This window comes from Marmota flaviventris, chromosome 17 (genome assembly GCF_047511675.1).
Source record: "Marmota flaviventris isolate mMarFla1 chromosome 17, mMarFla1.hap1, whole genome shotgun sequence".
NCBI lineage: Eukaryota > Metazoa > Chordata > Mammalia > Rodentia > Sciuridae > Marmota > Marmota flaviventris.
The window spans coordinates 25,329,327-25,354,921 of record NC_092514.1 but is presented as its reverse complement, the minus strand read 5'-3'; the positions used below and the strand labels follow the sequence as shown (position 1 = coordinate 25,354,921).

Sequence of the window (25,595 nt, the reverse complement as noted above, 5' to 3'; positions counted from 1 at the left end):
GAGAAATTGCATATTCATGATCAAGGACGGACCCAGCACTCCTCCGGGAACCTACTCTGGTGGACCCGATCGGCCCCGCCTCCATTACCGATCCGCGGAACAGACCATTTTCCTGATGGGGGGGATATTAATGAGAGACTTTTGCTGAAGATGAAACCATACTCCAAAGTAGAATTAAAAAGGCCTAATTTTGTCCTCGATCCTTCAAACCTCAGTGCAAGAGGGAGCAAAGAGGGGAGGGGGTGGGATTAGGAAAATTGCCCTCCCCCTGTCATTTCAAAAGGTCTCCCAACCAGAGATCCTGAGAGGATCAACGACTCCAGCGCGCGCCCCGTGCGGGTCGGCGCAGGCGGCCCCGTAGCGCAAGGGAGGGCGGGAAAGGAAGGGGCGGGGATGCAGGGGCGAATCTATAAAGGGCGTCATTCGGCCAGTTCGCTTCTCAGAAGCGCCGAGAGCGCGACCGGGACGGTTGGAGAAGAAGGCGGCTCCCGGAAGGGGGAGAGACAAACTGCCGTAAATTCTGCCGTTCAGGAACCCGGTTACTTATTTATTCGTTACCCTTTTTCTTCTTCCTCTCCCCCCAAAACCTTTTCCTTTACCCACCCCCTCTTTTTTTTTTTCCTTTTTGGGAGCCGAAAAATCTCCGGAAAGGGGGAGAAGGTTTCCTTTCGTTCTTTTTCATTTCCCCGCCTCCTTCCCTCCCCCACCTTTTCCCTCCTCCGACTTTTTACTCCCAACTCAGGGAGGTCCTTCCCTGTGGCCGCCCCGACAGGGTCTGAGCACCTAGGCGGAGGCGGCGCAGGCTTTTTGTAGCGAGGTTTGCGCCTGCGCAGCGCGCCTTCCTCTGCCATGCACGGGGGTGGTCCCCCCTCCGGGGACAGCGCATGCCCGCTGCGCACCATCAAGAGAGTGCAGTTCGGAGTCCTGAGTCCGGATGAGCTGGTAAGCTGCTGTGCCCTGTCCCTTTAATTATCTCCTGCGCCGGAGGGCGGGACCCAACAGGACTGCAAAAACTTGACGCTGTTCACTGCCCACAAGTGACCGGCAGGGAAGATGGGTTAGCGGCGCTGAGGCCTTTCAGGGTCCAGCCCCGGGGCTCCCAGATAAGTTTCGTAAGGTTTTAAGCAAGCTTAGCGTGTGGGTGAATTACCGATGTTAAACGAGATGAGATGAATCCTAGAGTTTAAAAACTAAGTTCGAATAGGAAACCGACCCCCAGGTATTTTTCCCTCCCCTTGCTACAAATATTAATTGAGCAAATGTTATGTGGCAGACACAACAGTCGCTGGGGACGCACAGCTAGCTTCAAGAGACAGATGGGTACCTTGCCTTTTAGAGTATATTCTGTCGGAAGAGGCAGAGGAGGTAGACAATAAACATTTGAGTTAAGCAAAATGGGAGTAATGTTATGGAAAGGCACTGAGTTGGTAGTAAGTTAGATGGAATGGTGTCTGGGTCTGGCAAGGACTGTTTGAGGTGAAAATTACCCATATGATGAGAAGCAGCCGGTCACATTAAGCCATAGATTCTGGGGAAAGAGGCAGAAGGCCAGAGGGAAAAATACCTTGGAGACTGAAAGGCCACCATGGCTGGAGTTTGGTGGACAAGTAGGAAGAGTGTTACAGAAATAGGAGAACCATGGGATATTATAAATCATGGTAAGGAGACAGGATTTAAATCAATTTTCAGTAGAAAGCCATTGGATATAAAGGACTATAATGACTCAATTTACATAATATAAACATATATGTGTGCATATGTGTATATACCCATCTATCGTGACCTCACATCAGTCATACCACAGAATAAATTTAGATGAAGTTAGTATTTAACAAAAAATATAGGTGGCTTTTGGGGGTCTGTACCAGAGGCAGAACTTTAGTAATAATGAATTAAATAAAGGCAAATTTTATGGTGAACCTAAAATTAGCTAAGCATTATACATACAAGGAGGAGCAAAGTAGATTTTTATTACATAAAAATAAGAGCCAATTCTGTTTATCAGAGGCACCACGGACAATATATGCAATATGATGTATAAAGATAGATTTATTATACACATACAAGGGATACTTACATGAAAGGAAAGTGCATGTTTCCAGAAAAATGAATAAACATTATGAATAGACAGTTCACAGCCATAAAAACGCAGTGAAATTACTAATAAAAACATACAAATTAAAACTTTTTTCCTTATCTTATTTTTCCTCCTGGCAAAAACACCCTGAAATAGGGATGGGATGTAGCTCAGTGGCAAAGCATTTGCCCCACATTCACAAAACCCTGGTTTCCATTTCCAGTTCCAAAGAAGAAAAAAAACAAAACTGGGAAATAGGCATGCTTACATATTATTGGTAAAAAATAAATTCATATAAATTTTTTCTTTTTGAGGACAGTGTGGCAATTTAATCAGTCTTTTTTGTTGTTGTACATGAACAATACCTTTATTTAATATTTATTTTTTAGTTGTAATTGGACATAATACCTTTATTTTATTTATTTTTATGTGGTGCTGAGGATTGAACCCAGGGCCTCACACATGCTAGGCAATCGCTCCACCACTGAGCCACAACCCCAGCCCTGAACAATACCTTTATTTTGTTTAGTTATTTATAGGCTGGGCTAAGGATTGAACCCAGTGCCTCACACATGGTAGGCAAGCCCTCTGCCACTGAGCTAAAGCCTCAGCCCCCCTTTATCAGTCTTTTAATGTGTATATCTGTTGACTCAACATTTCCACTTCTAAAATTTTATTCTTAAATTAAAAAAACTTAATTTCTCCCCTGAAACATGCCCCTCCCCCTGTTTTGCCTGTTCAATAAATGGCTTTTCCATTTATATATTTATTCAGGCCAAAACCTAATAGCTAACTTTAATTCTTCTCTTTTTTACTACTGACTCCATCTGCCAGTTTGTTCTGCCTTCAAAATATACTTGGAATCCATCCATTTATGACCATCTCCACTATGTTCCACTCCACCATTTTCCCCTGGGACTAGCCTAGACCCCAGTTGTTTTTCCTGCATTTTGCAGAACAGGTAGAACAGACTAAAGAGATCATTTAATCTCATCTCTTCCATTCCCTACATGGAATCCTCTTCTGAGGATTCAAATTCCTTACTCTGAGACCTGTTAGGTCCTGTATTATCTGGCCCCTGCTTGCCTCTCCATCTCAGTACCAGCCTTGTCTTTATTTTTCTTTGATCACTCTGACCTGCTTGTCCCTTGACAACTGAAAGCTTATTCTTGCCTCAGATTTTGTTTTTCATTGTCCCTGCTACTTGGAACTACATTGCCCAAATGTCCACATGCTAATTCCTTTATGTCAGTATATCTCCTCAGATGTTAGGAGCTTTACCCTGACCACCCTATTTAAATAGCATATTCTTGCATTCTCTAACCTCTGCCTTCTATTTATTTTCCTTCATTAGCTGTCTTTTTTTTTTTTTTTTTTTTTTTTTTTTGGTGCTAGGGATTGAACCCAGGGTTTTGTGCATGCAAGGCAAGCACTCTACCAACTGAGCTGTATCCCCAGCCCCATGGGCTGTCATTCTTGAGAGGTGTGTCATTCTTGCACCCTTGATAGAACCTTGTTATTCACCTCTATTCCCTCAGCATTTCAAATAGTACCTGGCATGTAATAAAAAGTGGTTGGATAAATAAGTGAATGATTGTGCGGAGACACACACAGAAGAAATTTTAACTGTTTGAAAATGAGAATTATGAACCACCTAAATATTTACTAATAGGAACTGTATTGTGTGATTCAGAGTATGATCTTAGAACAGAAAAGCATTGTCCCACTAGGTTAAATCTGTTCCCAATTGTGCTGATACACTTGAGGCACAGCAGCAAACTCAGTGAAGTGTTTTTAATTCTACAGAGAAGCATAGGTGCCCTGGTTCCAGGTAGTTCCGTTTCAGCATTAGATGGCGCCAGTTCCCTTTGGATGATGACATACCTTGGTGAAGCTGGATTTTTTTTTTTTTTATACTGGAGATTGAATTTAGGGGCACTCAACTACTGAGCCACATCCCAGCCCTGTTGTACTTTATTTAGAGACAGGGTCTCCCTGAGTTGCTTAGTGCTCGCTTTTGCTGAGGTTGGTTGGCTTTTGAACTCAGGATCCTTCTGCCTCTGCCTCAGCCTCCCGAGCCTTTTGGATTACAGGCATGCATCACCATGCCCCACTGAAGCTGGATTATTAATGGGTGCTAAGGTACTTAATAAGTGGCTTTTTTTTGGCTTAAGTATTGCTGTGAAAGTTACTGGAACACTAAGGACTCTGAACTGATAATGTTAGGAAATCTCCAGTTAAATGAAAAAATGACTGAACAGTATGCAGAATGAGACCCTATTTATGTTAAAATAAGAACAGATTAGCTTTTTTTTTAAATGATGGAACACTGCTTACAAAATTGAGGGAATCATCTCTGGAGTAGAGGAATATGGGGGACTTTTTGTTTTCCATGGCTTGCAATTTATGTAGTGTGCATGCCTGTTTTTGAAGGAATAACAGATGGTTCCACTTTGAGGTGGGAGGATGGATAAGTGTAAGAGCAGGTGGTATTTAATGCTAGTGTGGTCTCTAAAAGTCATGAGGGGTGGGAGTAGGGGATTGAGGTACAGAAGACTAAATTGGCTTTATTATAGAGCTGTTGTCTTTGCTGTTATAAAAAGGGTTTGTTGTGTGAGGGAAGGAAGCAAGAAGGGTTGGTGCTAGGATTTTTTTTTTTTTTTTTGGCTCAAACTCTACCAAAGAGCTACACCTTCAGTTCCGAATGTACTCCTTTAGGTAAGAGTGTGGGATACAATTGATGAAGAAGATTATCCTTGTTTTCAAATTATTTATCATCTAATGAGGGATCTCCTATACAGGCAACAAATATTTTCTGTGCCCCTACCATGTGCTAGTGACTACTCAGTTCATCAATGAGAATATAAAGATAAATAAACATGCTCTTTGTCCTCAAGGATTGCAGTCCAGTGGGAGTGATAGATGTGTAAGAAAGTAGTTAAAATTTTGCTTAGAACCTTGGTGGGCATAGATAAGGATAGCTCATAGTGAATGAAGGCTTCACCAGGAGGGAACATCTGAGTTAAGTCATATGAATAAATGGAGGTTTACTTGAAAAGGGGACATGGAAAGCCAAAGGAATTTAGAGAAATTTATAATTGGAACATAAATATGGGGGAGGGGTGGAGAATGTGGTACCACATAGAACTGTAAAAATAGAGTCCAAGTTGTGAGGACTTGATTTGGTGTGCTAAAGGAAGAAGACAAAAAATATTTACTAAGCTTCTGTGGAAGCCTTTTGTTTTGTAATCTCAGAATAAATAGCAGGACAACCTAGCCTCCAACTAGCTACCTCTTCAGAAATCTAACCTCTGTCCTGTAGATGGTGAGACCTAGTCCTCTGTTGAAGGCTAAAGTAGTTCGTGTATAATTCCAAAAGACAATTTGTTAACCTATGATGGAGGGATAGTCCTTCCCATTAACCAGAACTTTCATGCCTGCTTTCTAGGACAGTCAGTTGTCCTGTCTCAGAATGCCTGAAAGCAGAATTGGTCATTAGAGGGGTGGTTGATTTAGTGAGCATGGGCTTTGAGCAGAGGGAAGTAGAAAAGTTTTCAGTGATTTCCCTTAGGTCTCTCTGTAGTGTCTGTTCTGGTGGCCAGATTTCATGCCTGCTTCTCTATGTGTGTTTCATTCAAAGTGAACAAAATACCCATCTTAGTAGCTGTTGAGTTTCCAGCTTTGTGAATTTAGTCACACACCAAGCCCGTCTCCTGAGGTGTCACCAGATAACTTCATGGGAGTTTTGGGAACTCTTCTCAGACTTGCATTTTAGGAAACTGTTCTGGTCTCTACCCAACCATGACTAATCAGATCTATTATGAGGGTGTTTAGTAGTTTTATTCAAGGGAAAACTACTCTTTTGTAAGCTCTTTGAGGGTACCTGGCTCCAGAGGAAGGTCCTATGCAGTGTAGTTCATTTTAACAAACTTTTGATAGAAGCCTACCTGAGAGATGTTCACAGTCTTTAGGGAAGACACACCCCTAATAGATAACTTCATTGCATTGTCAGAAGTGCGGAAATATAGGGGCTTTAGAAGCACAAAGCTGTCTTGTCTTGGGGAGTCTGTGAAAAGGATGCCTGAAGGAAGCAATGCCTGAGTTAAGTCTTGGAGCCAGTGTTTCTAATACAAAGGGCCTTCTTAGAATAGGGAAAGGCACCAGTGGTGTAAAGCACCAGAGAAGTTTGTTACCCAGTTGTGCTGAGTGATAAGAGAACCACAGGAATTGTTATTGAGGAATTGTTACTGAGGAGTCTACAGGTGTGGAGCATGGGAATGAAGGTAGGGACATCATAAAATCCTCTTTGTAAGCCATCCTGCTGAGTTTGGAATTAATTCCAACAGTGATTATGTTTCTGTTTCAGAAGGAGCACCCAGTTGTGTGGATATATTGGAGAGAGACAGGCTGTTGACCCATGAATATGTTCTATAAAGGAAAAACCTGGGGCTGGGGATGTGGCTCAAGCGGTAGCGTGCTTGCCTGGCATGCGTGCGGCCTGGGTTTGATCCTCAGCACCACATACAAACAAAGATGTTGTGTCCGCCAATAACTAAAAATAAATATTTTTTAAAAAAAGGAAAAACCTGGACAAGTACAGTGGTTGTAGGGATAGAAAAGAGGGAGGGGCAAGATTTAAGAAATATTTAGGAATTCAAAATGACCAGCACTTGGTGAATGATTAGGTAGTAATGGCAGCCATATATTGGATACCTGTTATATCCTGGGCTTAAGCAGGCTAATTAAATCCTTAATGATTATAGTTCATAAGAACAGAACCAGAATTCCAGATCAGAAATTTTTGACTAGAGCCAACATATAGTTTCAACCTTTTATGCCTGAGGATAAGGAAAGATAATTTATTTAAAAATAATATTAATTAGATAATTTCCTTATCTAATTATCTAAGATAATTAGAAATTCAGATTTCTAATTTGGGATTTACACCTGAGATGGGAAGTGGAAAAAAAAGGAGAGCTTTTTGTGGGGAAGAGAGTTTGCTTTTAGACATGTTGAATTTAACTTATCAATGGGATGACTGAAGAGTTTTAGTAAATAGTTAAATATATGATTTCAAAGCCCATAGGAAAGATTGGACCTGGAGGTAAAGATTGAGTTATCAGAGTAGACAGTAGTGATGATGTCATGATCTACAGGTAAGTATGGAGAGTAGCAGAGCATACCATGGCCAAGGAGCCTCAGAAAGAGACAAAGCAGCAGCAGCGGTGGGGTGTGTGTGTTGGAACAGAAAGAGAACTTCAAGTAAACAATCTGTTTGTGTCATAGGCCAGCAAGCTGAGAACTGAGATGGGTTCTTTGAATGAGGCAGAGTGGAGTCACTGGCTTAGCAGCAGTGTAATCTTAGGAAAATTTGGGGCCTCAAGTTCCACAATCTTTAGAATGAAAGTAATGATGCTTATTTTATGTTAGTTGTGAAGATAAAAACGAATCAACTAGCACCTGGCATTAAGAGGATGTTTTGTAGCTGAGTATGGTGGTACACACTTGTTTGTTTGTTTTAAGGTAACAAAGGGAATTTCATTTTTTTTAAAAGAGAGAGAGAGAATTTTTTAATATTTATTTTTTAGTTTTCGGCAGACACAACATCTTTGTTTGTATGTGGTGCTGAGGATCGAACCCGGGCCGCACGCATGCCAGGCGAGCGCGCTACCGCTTGAGCCACATCCCCAGTCCGGTGGTACACATTTGTAATCTCAGCTACTCAGGAGCCTGAGGCCAGAGGATCACAAGTTTGAGCTATCCTGTGCAACTGTCTTAAAATAAAAGGCTGGGATCTAGATTAGTGCTTGAGGCCCTGGGTTAAATTCCTAGTACCACAAAAAGAGAAGAAAAAAGAAAGGTTATATTTTAGAGTTTAAATAATTATTTTTCCTGAAGCATAGGAGAGTGGGGTGAGCCTGTATTTGGCACCAGAGAGAGTTGGGTATGACTTCTTCTAGCTCCTTGAGTCCTTGGGTAAATAACTTCATGTAGTATCAGATTTTTTTTAATAATATTTTTTAAGTTGTAGTTGGACACAATACTTTTATTTTTATTTATTTGTCTTTATGTGGAGCTGAGGATTGAACCCAGCGCCTCACACATGCTAGGCGAGCATGCTACCGCTGAGCCACAACCCCAGCCCCTGGTATGAAATTTCTGGAGATAGGAATTCATTCCTGGGAGATCAATGGTTAGGATTAGAGAAACAGTGATTGGAATTAGAGAAGGTTGGTACCTGGCTCAAGGTTGACATAAATAGAAGCTTTTAATAAATTTCTTGAATTTCATCCCTCTGGAAGGTTAGTGAACCAAAGAGTCTAAACTAATTTAAAAATCATGATTTTTTTTTTTTTTTTTTGAATGTGCTGAGGATCAAACCTGGTGCTTCACATGTACTAGGCAAGCATTCTGCCACTGAGCTACAACCCCAGTCCCTAAAAGTCTTTTGAGTTTTTATTGTATGAAAGGATGCTAAAGATTGCCTCACCTGCCTTTAGCCCAAGGCAGAAATGTCTTCTCCAACTCACTACTTTTTTTTTTTTTTAACATTTATTTTTTAGTTGTAGTTGGATGTAATACCTTTATTTTATTTATTTTTATGTGTTGCTGAGGATCAAACCCAGGGCCTTACACTTGCTAGGCAAGTGCTCTACCACTGAAGCCGCTACCCCAGCCCCTCCAACTCAACTACTTTTTAAAAGTTCTTCCATCTCCCCACTTTTCCTTCTCTGAATTGCCCCATTGAGTCCTGGCTCCATGTTTCTGGGGTTTCCAGCTATTCATTTTTGTTCCACCAACCAGTCCTAGCACCTGGTTCTGTGATAAAATAACATCTTCATCTAGATGTGGAATAGTTTAGGCAATTCAGGTCCTTGAGGAGACAGTGACAAAGATGGAGTAAAGAGGCAAGACTGTATCTCCAGGTCCCTTGTTTCTCTTCAGGAGCTGAAGTTAAGAATTGGTGGGGCATGTCTTGGGACTGTTCAGAGTTATGTTCTCAGATTTGCGGGCTTAATTTCAAGAGGGAGAAGAAATAATACATTGGTTTTTACTCCCCTTGAAGGAACTTTTATTTCTTTTTATGATTAAATCCTTTGAATGTCTGTGACTTAGAATTAAAACCAGAGGAGCCGGGTGCAGTGGTGCATGCCTGTTATCCCAGTGGCTCAGGAGGATTGTGTATTCAAAGCCAGTCTCAGCAAAAGCAAGGTGCTAAGCAACTCAGTGAGATCCTGTCTCTAAATAAAATACAGAATAGGACTGGGGATATGGCTCAATGGGTGAATGCTCATGAGTTCAATCCCCAATACCGCCTGCCCTCCCCAGCCCCCGCCCGCCCCCCCCCCAAAAAAAAAAAAAAAAGAAATGACTAGGGTTCTAGTTCTAGAGATGGGTGATTTGTATAGAGTCTGAGGTCCACTGAGGTCCACTACACTCAGGTATGACCTTATTCCTAACCCCCCAGCAGTGTTGGAACCAGCTTTTGACTTATGATATTCACCTTTGGCATTTCCAGAGGTGTGCCCCACCATCTGCTCATCCCAGGTTAAATGCGATTAATTCTTTTGTAGTGGTTTGGGATTCTCAGGTCTTCGTGTAGGACTCTCCAGCCAAGAAGGCTAGAAACTAGGAATCCCATATAATTGTTATTGGCCGGCCTTTCTTTTCTGCAGAAGCGGATGTCTGTGACAGAGGGTGGTATCAAATACCCAGAGACGACTGAGGGAGGCCGCCCTAAGCTTGGGGGACTAATGGATCCAAGGCAGGGAGTGATTGAAAGGACCGGTCGCTGTCAAACCTGTGCAGGTAAGTGGTGAGGGATTCCCAAGGGAAAAAGAGAGGTTCAGGTTCTTAAAAAAAGCCAGGACTAGGGTAGACACTTGAAGACCTAGTCTCTGAAGTTACTGGGAGCTGGAGGAAAGTGTCACATGCTTGTTTACACAGGGAACATGACAGAATGTCCTGGGCACTTTGGCCACATCGAACTGGCCAAGCCTGTGTTTCACGTGGGCTTCCTGGTGAAGACGATGAAGGTTTTGCGTTGTGTCTGCTTCTTTTGTTCCAAACTGCTTGTGGACTCTGTGAGTTGGGGACAGCCCCTGGCCTGGGAAGGGAACTGCTGGATAGGAGGCTAAGGGCAACTCCAATTGACCCTGCTCTCTTCTGCTCCAGAACAACCCAAAGATCAAGGACATCCTGGCCAAATCCAAGGGGCAGCCCAAGAAGAGGCTCACACATGTCTATGACCTTTGCAAGGGCAAAAACATCTGTGAGGGTGGGGAGGAGATGGACAACAAGTTCGGTGTGGAGCAGCCTGAGGGTGATGAGGATCTGACCAAAGAGAAGGTAACCGGGGCTGGCAGAGATTATGGGGAAGGAGAGGCCAGAGGAGGTCATATAGAGGCCTAGAAGAAAGATAGGAGAAGGCTGCAGAAAAGTCAGGAACTAAAAGGACATGGAGGAGTGGGAAGGGCTGGCCTGGTGTGGTGGAAATAGCCCGCGTCCAGGTTCTAATGGCCCTTGTCTCTTCTCTAAAGGGCCATGGTGGCTGTGGGCGGTATCAACCCCGGATCCGTCGCTCAGGCTTGGAGCTATATGCTGAGTGGAAACATGTTAATGAGGATTCTCAGGAGAAGAAGATCCTGCTGAGTCCAGAACGAGTGCATGAGATTTTCAAGCGCATCTCGGACGAGGAGTGTTTTGTGCTGGGCATGGAGCCCCGCTACGCTAGGCCTGAGTGGATGATTGTCACAGTGCTGCCTGTCCCCCCACTCTCAGTGAGGCCTGCTGTAGTGATGCAAGGCTCTGCCCGCAACCAGGTCTGTGGCTCCAGGACTGTGTTTCTTGGGTGAATAGCCAGGTGTGTGAGAGGGAGGAGCCCTGTAGGTATGGCATGTGTACAGGGCCAGATAGACACATCTGAGTTAGAAAATGTCTGTTTGCTAGCTGTGTGATCTTTAAGGATGACTTTGAATGAGGTTAAAGGTCATCAAGGGACTTTTGTATTGGTAAAATGAGAGCAAGTAGGCCTGCCTCTGCCTCTTTCAGTGAAGCAGAGTTTTGCTGTTTGCCTAGCACTTACATGCTGAGAGCCTAGTCATTGGTGGCTGGACTTTGATGTTGTTAACTTCCCCCTCAGGATGATTTGACTCACAAACTGGCTGACATCGTGAAGATCAACAATCAGCTACGTAGGAATGAACAGAATGGGGCAGCAGCCCATGTCATTGCAGAGGATGTGAAGCTCCTTCAGTTCCATGTAGCCACCATGGTGGACAATGAGCTGCCTGGCTTGCCCCGTGTGCGTCTGCATATTCCCTGGCCCCTATGGATTGGAGCAGGGTGGAGGATAGCAGAGATCTGGAGGAGGATCCAGACTGATTGCTGGGTTGCTACCTCTTCATGTTTTCTCACAGGCCATGCAGAAGTCTGGACGTCCTCTCAAGTCCCTGAAGCAGCGCTTGAAGGGCAAGGAAGGCCGGGTGCGAGGGAACTTGATGGGCAAGCGAGTGGACTTCTCAGCCCGCACTGTCATCACCCCTGACCCCAACCTATCCATTGACCAAGTTGGCGTGCCCCGCTCCATTGCTGCCAATATGACCTTTGCAGAGATTGTCACACCCTTCAACATTGACAGGTGTGCCTCAGTCTGGAAGCCCTGCCTGGAGTGGCTTGGGGAATGTGGCCCCAGTGGTGAGGATTTGAGAAATGGGAGGTGTGCTACCCCCACATGGGGGAGGGAGCTCAGAGTAAGGAGGGAAAGAATTGCTGTTTAGAAGTTTAGATTTTACTTGAGGCTTCAGGGTAAAGGTGGTTGCCCGGGCTTTGGGGGAAGCATTTTGTTTATTGCACTTTTTTTCTTTCTAGACTTCAGGAACTAGTACGCAGGGGAAATAGCCAGTACCCAGGAGCCAAATATATAATCCGAGACAATGGCGATCGCATTGACTTGCGTTTCCACCCCAAGCCCAGTGACCTTCACCTACAGACTGGCTATAAGGTATGTGATAGGTTAGGCCTCTCTTAACTACATGAACTGGAGGCTTTCTGGAATGTAGGCTGGCTAGAATAGGCCATCTGAGACAGTTCTGTTCATTCATTGTTGGCAGTCTTTTTAAAAGGCTATTAATGTTGCAGGCATGTTTGTAGCTGCTAGTCATTGACATCCAGGGTGGGGATTACATTACCCAGGGGCGCATATTCAGAAAAAAGAAATCCATAGGGGAATAATGCAGAGGGTTTCATGTTCGTTTTCTCTTGGTTTTCGCCCCAGACTGAGTTCCTTGAGATTGGACACTACATTTTGTTTTCCCTAATAACCTGGTGTCTGACTTAGGGGCTGACACAAAGTGGGTATTTTCAAGTGAATAACACCACAACATCATTTCTTTTAGTTTACAAAGGAGCCTAGGTCCCTTGTTATTTCATTCTTAGCCTACCCCTCCTTCATTGAACCCTTTTCTGTATCCTACTTCCCTAGGTGGAACGGCATATGTGTGATGGAGACATTGTTATCTTCAATCGGCAGCCAACCTTGCACAAAATGTCCATGATGGGTCATCGGGTTCGCATCCTCCCTTGGTCTACGTTTCGCTTGAATCTTAGGTCAGTTCCCTAACTGAATAGAAGCAGGCTAGGGTGAGGGTGTGAGGTAGGCTTGCTTCTTGAGGTTTTTTTTCTGGAGACGTCTTCTTCTCTTTCACTTTAGTGTAACGACTCCGTACAATGCAGACTTTGATGGGGATGAGATGAACTTGCACCTGCCACAGTCTCTGGAGACCAGGGCAGAGATCCAGGAGCTGGCCATGGTGCCTCGTATGATTGTCACCCCTCAGAGCAATCGACCCGTCATGGGCATCGTGCAGGATACACTCACTGCAGTGCGCAAATTCACTAAGAGAGATGTCTTCCTGGAGCGGGTGTGTAGTCCAAATGGAAACCAGGCTTGGGAAGGCGAAGGGGAATCTGGAGGAGGTGAGGAGGAGGCCAGGAAGGAAGAACTGAACTGCTGTTTTTTTTTTTTTTTTTTTTTTTCTTGGCCTGTTTTGCCCTGGTATTTATGAGAGACTGCTTTTTCTGGTGAGGTGGAAAGAAAGAAGGAGATTAGTTAGGAAAGATTATAGGCCCAAAATAATTTAACTTTAGATCCCTGTTTAATTCCTTAAAATTTAATTCTATATAAACGTATTTTCTATGTAATAAAGGTGAAGGGAAAATAAATAGACTCTAGTTAAATTTTGTTTGTTTATTTTTACAATCCAAATTATTGTCAGAAATTGTATTTATTATTTAGGCAAACATAAAAATAAGTCCTTTTGGGCTGGGATTGTGGCTCAGCCGTAGAGTACTCACCTAGTATGTGCGAGGCCCTGGGTTTGATTCTCAGTACCACATATAAATAAATGAATAAAATAAATAGTGGTCTGTTCTTCCTCACTTCAACAACTAAAAATTAAAAAAAAAAAAAAAACTGTAATAGCATTTTTTAAAATATATTTATTTTAGTTTTAGTTGGAAACAGTACCTCACACATATCAGGCAAGCGCTCTGCCACTGAGCTACAACCTCAGCCCCTTATGGTGATTTTTTTTAGTTAAAAATTTGGAAGGCAGTTTTCTTGGTATCTTGTTGCCTCCAAAATATGACTTTCCTCCTGGGGTAGGAAAGCCTCCCTGATATTCCTAAGATATGAGGCCTGCATTCTGACTATGTCTCTCTCGATATTTGTCTCATAGGGTGAAGTAATGAACCTCCTAATGTTCCTATCCACATGGGATGGGAAGGTCCCACAGCCAGCCATCCTCAAGCCCCGGCCCCTGTGGACAGGCAAACAGATCTTCTCTCTCATCATACCTGGCCATATCAATTGTATCCGTACTCATAGTACCCATCCTGATGACGAGGACAGTGGCCCTTACAAGCATATCTCTCCTGGGGACACCAAGGTGGGCCTGACTTTTGGACATGTGGGGACAGAATTTGGAAGTGCTTTCAGAACTGAGGCCTTTAATGGGTGCTTTTCCACAGGTTGTAGTGGAGAATGGGGAACTGATCATGGGCATTCTGTGTAAGAAGTCTCTGGGCACCTCGGCTGGCTCCTTAGTCCACATCTCCTACCTAGAGATGGGTCATGACATTACTCGTCTCTTCTACTCCAATATTCAGACTGTCATTAACAACTGGCTCCTCATTGAGGGTAAGTTTAGTGGTCTGTTCTTCTGCACTTCAAACTATTCTTTCTCCTTCCTCCTTGTGTTCTTCTTTTCTTATAAGGCTTCAAGTATCTCCCCTATTGCATAGGAGTCCAAAAGGCAGTGTCACTCATGCTTCTCTTTATCTCCAGGTCATACCATTGGCATTGGAGACTCTATTGCTGATTCTAAGACTTATCAGGATATTCAGAACACTATTAAGAAGGCCAAACAAGATGTAATAGAGGTGAGAGGGAAAGCTGGACAGAGGGAATAAGTGGCTCTCTAGGACTTTGAATTGGACATCAGCAAGAACAATATGGGTATAAGGAGTTTTAGGAAGGGGAAAAGAGTATTGCTTGATGTCTCACTGAGAACTCTACTTTCAGGTCATTGAGAAGGCTCATAATAATGAGCTGGAGCCCACTCCAGGGAACACATTGCGTCAGACTTTTGAAAACCAAGTGAATCGCATTCTCAATGATGCTCGAGACAAGACTGGCTCCTCGGCCCAGAAATCCTTGTCTGAATACAACAACTTCAAGTCTATGGTGGTGTCAGGAGCTAAAGGTTCCAAGATCAACATCTCACAGGTGAGGAGTCTTGTATTTCCAGTTAGGGCATTACACTGAATTATGGAAGAGAAAGGAAGATGGGTATATGTTTTAAGGTAGAGGAAGTTAGGGAAAATATTGGGAACTCAATATAGTTGTTTTTGCAGTACTGGGGATTGAACTTAATTACGTTTCCAGCCCTTTTTAACTTTCTAATTTTAGATAAGGTCTCACTAAGTTGCCCAGACTATTCTTGAACTCAGATCTTCCTGCCTCAGCCTCCCAAGTAACTGGAATTCCAGTCATGTGCCACTGTGCCTAGCTTGGGAACTCATATTCTTAAGGCAAGAGGAGTCAGATGAAGCCCACCTTTTTTGTTCCCTAGGTTATTGCTGTTGTGGGGCAGCAGAACGTGGAGGGCAAGCGGATCCCATTTGGGTTCAAGCACCGGACTTTGCCTCACTTCATCAAGGATGATTATGGACCTGAGAGCCGTGGCTTTGTGGAGAACTCTTACCTAGCTGGCCTCACACCAACTGAGTTTTTCTTCCATGCCATGGGGGGTCGAGAGGGGCTCATCGACACAGCTGTCAAGACTGCTGAGACTGGTGAGATCTTCAGGGGACTTCCAGGAAGTACTGCCTGCTAAGAAACTGTGGTGGGTAGGGAATTGGGATTCTCAGGCTAAAGGCTTCTGTTTCAGTTGGTGGAATTTTGGCCTTCATGGAAAGAACAGACTGAAACTCAGGAGTTATAAAGGGCTGAAGGTGTGGCTTGGTGGTAGAAAGCTTGCCTATCATGTGTGAGGCCCTGGGTTCCAACCCCAACACAGTTTAAAAAAAAAATTTTTTTTTTTTTTTTTTCTCCAGACTGTAGGAGGTAGAGCCTTGGACTCTGCTTCTGACCTACCACTTTAGGGATGGTTGTTAGGGGAATCTACTGGGTACTCAGTCCATTTGATGGTAGATACAACTTTTGCCAGAAGACTTTGAGGAGTGATTTGGGTTAACTTGCCTAGCATGTATGAGGCCCTAGGTTCACTTCCCAGCACTACAAAAAAGATAGACCTTGAGAATGAAGGGTATTAGCTAATAATCTGGTGGGCTGAGGCCCTAGACTGGGTCTTTGGCTTTGTCATGCCCCCTTTCCTTGGGTCCTTCAGTTGATTACCTCTTCTCAGGGTATATCCAGCGGCGGCTGATCAAGTCCATGGAGTCAGTGATGGTGAAATATGATGCAACTGTGCGGAACTCCATCAACCAGGTGGTGCAGCTGCGCTATGGCGAGGATGGCCTGGCAGGAGAGAGTGTTGAATTTCAGAACCTGGCTACGCTGAAACCTTCTAACAAGGCTTTTGAGAAGAAGTAAGGAGGCGGGCAAGTGGGTGGTTTATGCTCTTGAATCTTAGGGCCTGAGTTGTAGGATTTCTACTCCCTCAGAGAAATGGCCTGAAGAATGTTTTGCAGTGGGCCTTATTTTTCAGCACATTTTCTCCACCCATCTGAAATAGCTACTTGATGGGGAAGAGGATGAATGGAGGCAGATTTGAAATTTGTCCTTACTTTTTCCCTGGTGATGTTAGGAAAGGGCACAGGGGCAGGTACATGTTCAAACCCTGGCACCCTTGATCTATCCCAGGAATCTTGCTTCCAATTTGTTTTTCCTGTACACTTTTGAGAGCCTCACACTGTTCCTTTTAGAGCTAATAACATAACCCAGAGCTCTCCTGTCCCCTGAATCCATCGTCTTTTCACCTCAGGTTCCGCTTTGATTATACCAATGAGAGGGCCCTGCGGCGAACTCTGCAGGAGGATCTGGTAAAGGATGTGCTGAGCAATGCACATATACAGAACGAGCTGGAACGGGAATTTGAAAGGATGCGTGAGGATCGGGAGGTGCTTAGGGTCATCTTCCCGACTGGTGACAGCAAGGTATGTGTGGTTAGGAAGTGCTAGGCTAGGGAGGTGCTGCCACTTTATGGCAGTCCTTGACTTGAAATCTTCTCTCTATTCCCTCCTCTCTCAGGTTGTTCTCCCCTGTAACCTTCTGCGAATGATCTGGAATGCTCAGAAAATCTTTCACATCAACCCTCGCCTTCCCTCTGATCTGCACCCCATCAAAGTGGTAGAGGGTAAGTACCTGCTTAGGGGTTTCCAGGCCAGGCTGGGGGATAGGAGTCTGCTTGGCCTTGGTCTGATGATCTCTTCACCCTTTCTTTGGCCCTAGGAGTCAAGGAATTGAGCAAGAAGCTGGTGATTGTGAATGGGGATGACCCACTAAGCCGGCAGGCTCAGGAGAATGCCACACTGCTCTTCAACATCCACCTGCGATCCACACTATGCTCCCGCCGCATGGCTGAGGAGTTTCGGCTCAGTGGAGAGGCTTTTGACTGGCTGCTTGGGGAGATTGAATCCAAGTTCAATCAGGCCATTGTGAGTATTGGCTTCTCACCTTGGCCTCATTTTTCTTTTTGCTTATTTGGCTTCTCTAGTTTCTAAGAACAGTTTACTTATGTCCATAATCACTCTTACTTATTGAAAGAGTACTGTGTACCAAGACCTGTGTTTGGTGCATTCTGCCTTTATATCATAACAATCTTAAAATGATCCTAGTAGGGGAGAGATTTCTAGTCCCACGTGGAGAGCCAAAACTGAGGCTTAGACAACAACTTTATATTTTATGATGGTCATCATATAGGAAGTAAGTGGTGTGACTGGGAATATGAAGTAGCCTTGTTCTTTTTTTTTTCCTAAAATGCTTGCTATGTGCAGAATTCTAATTTAGCGATAAGGAATTGGAGGGAATGAGTAGAAGAAAGATTTATAGATACTGGAACATGCTTTCACTATATTTAAGGGGTTTATAGGATAATGGAAGGAGGGGAAGCATTATATGCATGCCTCTAAATCTGATTGATGTAAATGAATCTTATAAATTAGGTATCAGTCTTAAAAATTAGGTATCTGGGTGTGGTGGTGCATGCCTGTAAGTCTACCTACCTGGGAGGCTGAGGCAAGAGGATTGCAAGTTCAAGACCAACATGGTACCTTAGACTGTCTCAAAATAAAAGTAAAAAGGCTTGGGAGGCTGAGGCAGGAGGATCACAAATTTGAGGCTAGCTTCACTAATTTAGCAAGATCCTGTCTCAAAAAGTAAAAAAGGACTGGGGATATAGTTTAGTGGGTAAAGCACCCCTGGCATTTATTCTTCAGTACCAAAAAATTAAAAAGGGCCAGGGATGTAGTTTAGTAAGGTAGAGCATTTACCTAGCGCACAAGAACCTCTGGGTTTAACCTCTGGTACTAGAATGAATGAATGAATGAATTAGAAATGCCTTAGGAAATACTGTGAAACAACACTGAAAAAAGAAATGAAAAAACATCAACCTATGTTCAGGGATAGGAATGCTTCATATTGTTAAATGAACTGTTCCCCAAAGTGATCCACAGATACAGTACAATCTTTATCATAAAGTCCCAGCTGTGTTTTTGGCAGAAATTTATGAGCTGATTTGAAATTCATACGGAAATGCAAGGGAACCAGAAACACCAAAACAATCTTAAGAAAGAACAAAGTTGGGTCTGGGTTTGTGGCTCAGTGGTAGAGCACTTGCCTAGCATGTGTGAGGTACTGGGTTCAATTCTCAGCAAAGAAAGAAAAGAAAATAGAACAACAAAGTTGGAAAACTCACACTCACTGATTTCAAAAACTTAATAGAGCTATAGAGTATGTTAGTGGCATAAGGATGTGTTTATAGATCAATAGAATAGAATTCAGTGTTCAGAATTAAAATCTTCACATTAGTGTTCACTTGATTTTTTTTTTTTTTAAGTGCCAAGTCAATTAAATGGGGGAAAAACAATAATCTTTACAACAAATTATGCTGGGACCACTAGATCTCCACATACAAATGAATGAAGTTGGGGGTTAAGGGTATAACTCAGTGGTAGAGCACTTGCCTAGTGTGTGCAAGACCCCGAGTTCAACCTATGGCCCTGAAAAAACAAATTCAGCCCAAAAGAAAGAAGTTTGATACCCCTATCTTATACAACATAAGAAAAGTATCTCAAATCTATCAAAGATATAAATTTAAGAGTTAAAGTATAATGTGAATAAAAGTAAATGGGTTATATCTTTAAAAGTATGGATTAGATAATGGATTCTTAGTTATGACCACAAAGCATAAACAACCAAAGAAAAAAGTAGGAAATTTGAACTTGATCAAAATTTAAAACTTCTGTACTTCATAGAGCACCGTCAAGAAAGTAAAAAGATATCACAGGATGGGAGAAAATGCTTTGAAATTATTTGTCTGATAAATCTGATGTACAAAGAATATGTAGAGGACTGGTTGTGGTGGCACACACCTGTAATCCCAATGACTTTGGAGGCTTGAGGCAGGAGGATTGTAAGATCAAGACTAGCCATAGCAATTTAGTGAGGCCCTAAGCAACTTAGCCAGGCCCTGTCTCAAAATTTAAAAAATAAATAGGGGATGTGGTTCAATGGTAAAGTGCCCTTGGGTTCAATCCTCAGTACCAAAAAAAAAAAAAAAAAGTGAGGTGCTAAGCAACTCAATGAAACAACTTCTCTAAATAAAATACAAAATAGGGCTGGGGATGTGGCTTAGTGGTTGAATGCCCCTAAGTTCAATCCTCGATACCAGTGAATAAATAAATAAATAATAAAAAAATAAAATTCTCTCTGCTTTTGCCAAACTCATCTGCCCCATGTCCTTTAAGAATAAGGCTAGTCTTGGCCTTGACTACATTCCAGTCATTCACCAGAACAGAGAATTGGTGTTGTCTGACTCTAGTCTTTCCTTAGGCCCATCCTGGGGAAATGGTGGGAGCTCTGGCTGCACAGTCCCTTGGAGAACCTGCTACCCAGATGACCTTGAATACTTTTCATTATGCTGGTGTGTCTGCCAAGAATGTGACCCTGGGAGTACCCCGACTTAAGGAGCTCATCAACATTTCTAAGAAGCCAAAGACCCCATCACTCACTGTCTTCCTGCTGGGCCAGTCTGCTCGAGATGCTGAGAGGGCCAAGGTAGGGAGTAATGGGCTTGGCAGGAAGAAAAGGAGGTGAATTTTTCCTTGAATCTAGAGTTTGGGATACCCTTGGTAGGATGGTTTCAAGAGGCATTTCGAGTTACCCCAATGCCTGTGTCATGAATCCCTTTCTCTATCCAGGACATTCTGTGCCGCCTAGAGCATACAACATTGAGGAAGGTGACTGCCAACACAGCCATTTACTATGACCCCAATCCCCAAAGCACAGTGGTGGCAGAGGATCAGGAGTGGGTGAATGTCTACTATGAAATGCCTGACTTTGATGTGGCCCGAATCTCCCCCTGGCTGTTGCGGGTGGAGCTGGACCGGAAGCACATGACTGACCGGAAGCTGACTATGGAGCAGATTGCTGAAAAGATTAATGCTGGTAAGGCTGGGAAGACAGGACCAACTCGGGAGTACCACCTGGGTGTCCACTTCTGTGATGTTCACTGCACTTGGGTCCTAAAAATGCCTCTCGCTATCAGTATACCATCTATACCCTCCCAAGACACCTCCAGGTCACTGTTCCCTGGTCCTTATACCTTCCAGGGACCCTCTGTATTCCCCCTCCTCTTTTCTAGAGGGAATCTATGAGAAGGAAAGTTCTATGAGGAGAGGTTGGTCACAAGAAAACCCTGTGAGTGAAGAACCTGGAAATGGACAGTGACCAGGAAGCAAGTCCTGTTCAGTGTGATCTTTCTCATGGTTTATTGTCTCTGCCAGGTTTTGGTGATGACTTGAATTGCATCTTTAATGATGATAACGCAGAAAAGCTGGTCCTTCGTATACGTATTATGAACAGTGATGAAAACAAGATGCAAGAGGTAAATAGGAACTAAGAAGAAATTGACCTATTACAGAAAACCATTAAATCTTGTTAGTGGCCAAAGAAATTAAGATGCAAGCAACATTAGCCACATCCACCTAATTTAGGAGTAGGGAATGATGATTAGCAATGATTTTCCAAACATGTAGCAGTGAAAATCTTTGAAATTTGAAATGGCAGCCAAATAGATAAAATAGACAGATGGTACTGAAAAAGGGCACATCCTCATAGCTCTGTCATTTGATTCTCCTTCCCCAGATTTCTACAGCCCACTATCCTGAGCCAAGAGAGCAAGGGGGCAGGGTTAAGGACAGGCTGAATGGTAGGAATTGCTGTGTCCTTAGGACAATGATATTGCAGCAGATATTATGTGATCCATAAAAATGTTTGACCAATGACTGATTCCTGTGTATAGTTACTGAGAGATTGTTCTGTACATGCAAGTGTCTACCGTTTTAATAATAAAAATTCAAGAACTCATCAACTCCCGATGTGTTGTCAGAATAGCTAAGAAAATGTTAATGTATCTTCATGGAATACAGTATACATCCACTAAAAAGGGTCATGCCAAGTTAGAAGCAGCCTAGCAAAGCACTTAGTTAAGCACCAGAAGCAAAACAGGGACTTACTTGGGTCACGGTCCTCAAGGGCACATACATGGTGCTAAACAGACTACGTGAAAATAAAGAATATTAGGCAGTAGGGTGTGGTTGCCTTCTCTTAGGTTTCTTTTAATATTTTTGAGACCAAGTCTTGAGAGGCAGTAGTTTGGAGTGAGAGTTGAGAAGAGACCCAAGGGTTCTAGGAATGCTTATCTCACTCATGTTACAGGAAGAAGAGGTGGTAGACAAGATGGATGATGATGTCTTCCTGCGCTGCATTGAGTCTAACATGCTGACAGATATGACCCTGCAGGGCATCGAGCAGATCAGCAAGGTCAGCCTTCTCCTCCTCAACTGTTGTCCTCCCACCTGTCCCTCACCCTGTCCTACTTAGTCCACTCAAGTTCACTCTGCTCTTCCAGGTGTACATGCACTTGCCACAGACTGACAACAAGAAGAAGATCATCATCACGGAGGACGGGGAATTCAAGGCCCTGCAGGAGTGGATCCTGGAGACGGATGGTGTCAGCTTGATGCGGGTATTGAGCGAGAAAGATGTGGACCCTGTGCGCACCACTTCCAATGACATTGTGGAAATCTTCACGGTGAGCCCACTGCCTCATGGTCTTTCCTGGGGCTTATTTCAGAGTGAGGTTTCAGGGCTGTCATTCTGTGCTGTCTGCTCACAGGATTTCCTTTTCCAGGTTTTTTCTGCCTGAATACATATTCAAGTGTAGGATGTACTGATTCCTGACTCACTCACTATGGATCTGGGTGGTGGTAGGAGCAGGAAAAGGAACAGAGCTAACCTGGACTTGATTATTCCCCCTCAATCTCCATGACAGGTGCTGGGCATTGAGGCTGTGCGGAAGGCTCTGGAGCGGGAGCTGTACCATGTCATCTCCTTTGATGGTTCCTATGTCAATTACCGGCATTTGGCGCTCTTGTGTGATACCATGACCTGTCGTGGCCACTTGATGGCCATTACCCGACATGGAGTCAACCGCCAGGACACTGGACCTCTCATGAAATGTTCCTTTGAGGAAACGGTAATGGCAGAACTTTTCTCTGAGCAGGGTCGGAGAAAGGAGCTCTGCAAAATAGGAGCATGAATATATTTTTATCAGTGTTGTTCTTCTACTGTGAGGCAATTGGGCTACGACTGTGGTGGGAGCACCCTGGGCACAGTGTGTGGAGGGGTCTGACGGGGCCTGTCCTTTTCTGGTTGTTTAGGTGGATGTCCTTATGGAAGCAGCTGCCCATGGGGAGAGTGACCCCATGAAGGGGGTGTCTGAGAATATTATGCTGGGCCAGCTAGCTCCAGCTGGCACTGGCTGTTTTGATCTCCTACTTGATGCAGAGAAGTGCAAGTATGGAATGGAGATCCCCACCAACATCCCTGGCTTGGGGGCTGCTGGACGTGAGTATGAGGGCCTCAGCTGAACACAACCCTGCTGGGCTTGCAAGGGGGTGAGGCAGGACTTGGCCAGGTGGGTTATTAGTCCCTGGGTCCTGTTCCTCATGAGTCACTGGGCTTCTTTGCAGCCACTGGCATGTTCTTCGGCTCAGCACCCAGTCCCATGGGAGGAATTTCTCCTGCCATGACACCCTGGAACCAGGGTGCAACCCCAGCCTATGGCGCCTGGTCCCCAAGTGTTGGTGAGTAACCTGACCCACGAAGAGGGCCCTCAGGTGGTCAGAAGTGGGTGATCTGGGATGGTGGATGGTAATTTTTGTAGATGGTGGAGGTCATGGGAACTCTGGGGAAAGGTGGATGATTGGGCTCCAGCTCTGGCTGGTTTCAGTTTGTTCTTTTCCCTTCCAGGGAGTGGGATGACCCCAGGGGCAGCTGGCTTTTCTCCCAGTGCTGCTTCAGATGCCAGTGGTTTCAGCCCAGGTTATTCTCCTGCCTGGTCTCCCACACCAGGCTCTCCAGGCTCTCCTGGCCCTTCAAGCCCATATATCCCTTCTCCAGGTGAGTTGTTACTGCCAAGCTACCTCATTTCCTCCTTGAGCTTTCCTTACAGACAAGTCTTTTCATCATATATTTCCCTTGTTGCCTTATTTTCCACAGGTGGTGCCATGTCACCCAGCTACTCACCAACATCACCTGCTTACGAGCCTCGCTCCCCTGGGGGCTACACACCCCAGAGTCCCTCATATTCCCCCACTTCACCTTCCTACTCCCCAACCTCTCCATCCTATTCTCCAACCAGTCCCAACTATAGCCCCACGTCACCCAGCTACTCCCCAACCTCTCCCAGTTACTCACCAACCTCTCCCAGCTACTCACCAACCTCTCCCAGCTACTCACCAACCTCTCCCAGCTATTCACCAACATCACCAAGCTATTCGCCAACATCACCCAGCTACTCCCCAACCTCTCCCAGCTACTCACCAACGTCTCCCAGCTATTCACCAACATCTCCCAGTTACTCACCAACTTCACCCAGCTACTCTCCAACTTCCCCTAGCTATTCACCAACATCTCCCAGCTACTCGCCTACATCTCCAAGCTACTCACCAACTTCCCCAAGTTACTCACCCACCAGTCCAAACTACTCTCCAACCAGTCCTAATTATACCCCAACGTCACCTAGCTACAGCCCAACATCACCCAGCTACTCGCCTACTAGTCCCAACTACACACCAACTAGCCCTAACTACAGCCCTACCTCTCCAAGCTACTCCCCAACTTCACCCAGCTATTCACCAACCTCACCAAGCTATTCCCCCTCAAGCCCACGGTACACACCACAGTCTCCAACTTATACCCCAAGCTCTCCCAGCTACAGCCCCAGCTCTCCTAGCTATAGCCCTACATCTCCCAAGTATACCCCAACCAGTCCTTCCTACAGCCCTAGCTCACCAGAGTATACCCCAACCTCTCCTAAGTACTCGCCTACCAGCCCCAAATATTCACCCACTTCTCCCAAGTACTCTCCTACCAGCCCCACCTATTCACCCACTACTCCAAAGTATTCACCAACATCTCCTACTTACTCACCAACGTCTCCAGTTTATACCCCAACCTCCCCCAAGTATTCACCTACTAGCCCCACTTATTCACCAACCTCCCCCAAGTATTCACCCACCAGCCCTACCTACTCACCCACCTCCCCTAAAGGCTCTACCTACTCTCCCACTTCCCCTGGCTACTCACCCACCAGCCCCACCTACAGCCTCACCAGCCCAGCCATCAGCCCGGATGACAGTGATGAGGAGAATTGAGGGTAAGCAGGGTGCCGCAGCAGCTGGCTAGGACCAGGGGCAACCCTGGTGGCGCTGTGTAGTCCTCTGTCTCCCTCCTGGGCTGTGACCCTGGCCCACCTCCCTTTGTACATAACTCCTTGTGACAAAGTACGCCCTTTAAGTTCTGGATCCTGTTTCTGATAGGGCTTTTTGTCTGTTCTCCACTTGTGCTGTTTCAGAACCCACTGACCTAGCTGTGGGGTTCCTCCTACCCACTGCCTGACCCCACAGTGAAGGTCTTTCCTTGCCTGTGACTGGATTTGGGGTTAAAGGGTCTTTTAACTTTGTAGGGGTAGTTCCTGCTCAGAGTTGTACATCTGATCCTCGGGAAGAACAAAGTTTAAGCTGCCTTTTGTCTGTTATTTTATTTTTTTGAAGTTTAAATAAAGTTTACTAATTTTGACCAAAAGTCTGTACATTGTGTGCTTAATTGATGCTCAGGGAAGACAAGAATTCCCAGGCCTTGGCCCCATCTGGAAAAGTTTGAAAAACAGAAAAATAGAGAAACTACAAAATGATCACCTTTAATCCCACCACTAGGGGGCATATTTTCTTCTTTATTTTTTTCTATACATTTGAGTCTCTTCTAACAAGTGAAAAACATACACTTTCTTTTTTTCCATCAGCAGAAAACAATTTATTAAATAAAAATTTCAAAGGTAGATGCAATAATTTTTAAGATATCTAACATTCATTAAACGAAAACACTCAATAGAATGAAAAATTTTTCCTCCAGAAGATGGATACCCTGAGGCTAAACTGTCACCGGATATACAATTAATCACTCTGAGGTATCTTTATACAAAAAGGGAATATTTAGTAATGTCCCCAAACAAAGAGGTGAACAAAGATGAAAAAAGGGGTTATATCTTTTTTTGTAAATAAGGTTAAGGAGATTGAACTCCAGGGCACTGTACCACTGAGCCATACCCTCAGCCTTCTTTATTTTGAGACAGGGTCTCCCTAAGCTTCCCAAGCTGGCCTTGAACTTGAGATTCTCCTGCCTCAGCCTTCCAAGTTGCTGGGGCTTATA

The 25,595-nt window shown here is 44.4% G+C and overlaps 1 protein-coding gene across 1 annotated transcript; it reads left to right on the top strand.

Annotated features, from left to right (window-relative positions):
- Positions 1 to 455: 455 nt before the first annotated feature.
- Positions 456 to 24,971, top strand: Polr2a (RNA polymerase II subunit A). The gene is made up of 29 exons (XM_027946783.2): positions 456 to 942; positions 9,754 to 9,886; positions 10,025 to 10,161; positions 10,253 to 10,426; positions 10,618 to 10,899; positions 11,220 to 11,381; positions 11,497 to 11,717; positions 11,948 to 12,080; positions 12,561 to 12,685; positions 12,789 to 12,999; positions 13,816 to 14,025; positions 14,108 to 14,276; positions 14,424 to 14,518; positions 14,661 to 14,864; positions 15,211 to 15,433; positions 16,006 to 16,189; positions 16,585 to 16,756; positions 16,851 to 16,956; positions 17,052 to 17,257; positions 19,653 to 19,877; positions 20,021 to 20,267; positions 20,606 to 20,706; positions 21,540 to 21,644; positions 21,733 to 21,915; positions 22,156 to 22,359; positions 22,544 to 22,730; positions 22,856 to 22,969; positions 23,136 to 23,285; positions 23,385 to 24,971. Exons 1-29 carry the CDS (start codon positions 850 to 852, stop codon positions 24,539 to 24,541), a joined length of 5,913 nt encoding a protein of 1,970 aa, XP_027802584.1. The 5' UTR covers positions 456 to 849; the 3' UTR covers positions 24,542 to 24,971.
- Positions 24,972 to 25,595: the final 624 nt, after the last annotated feature.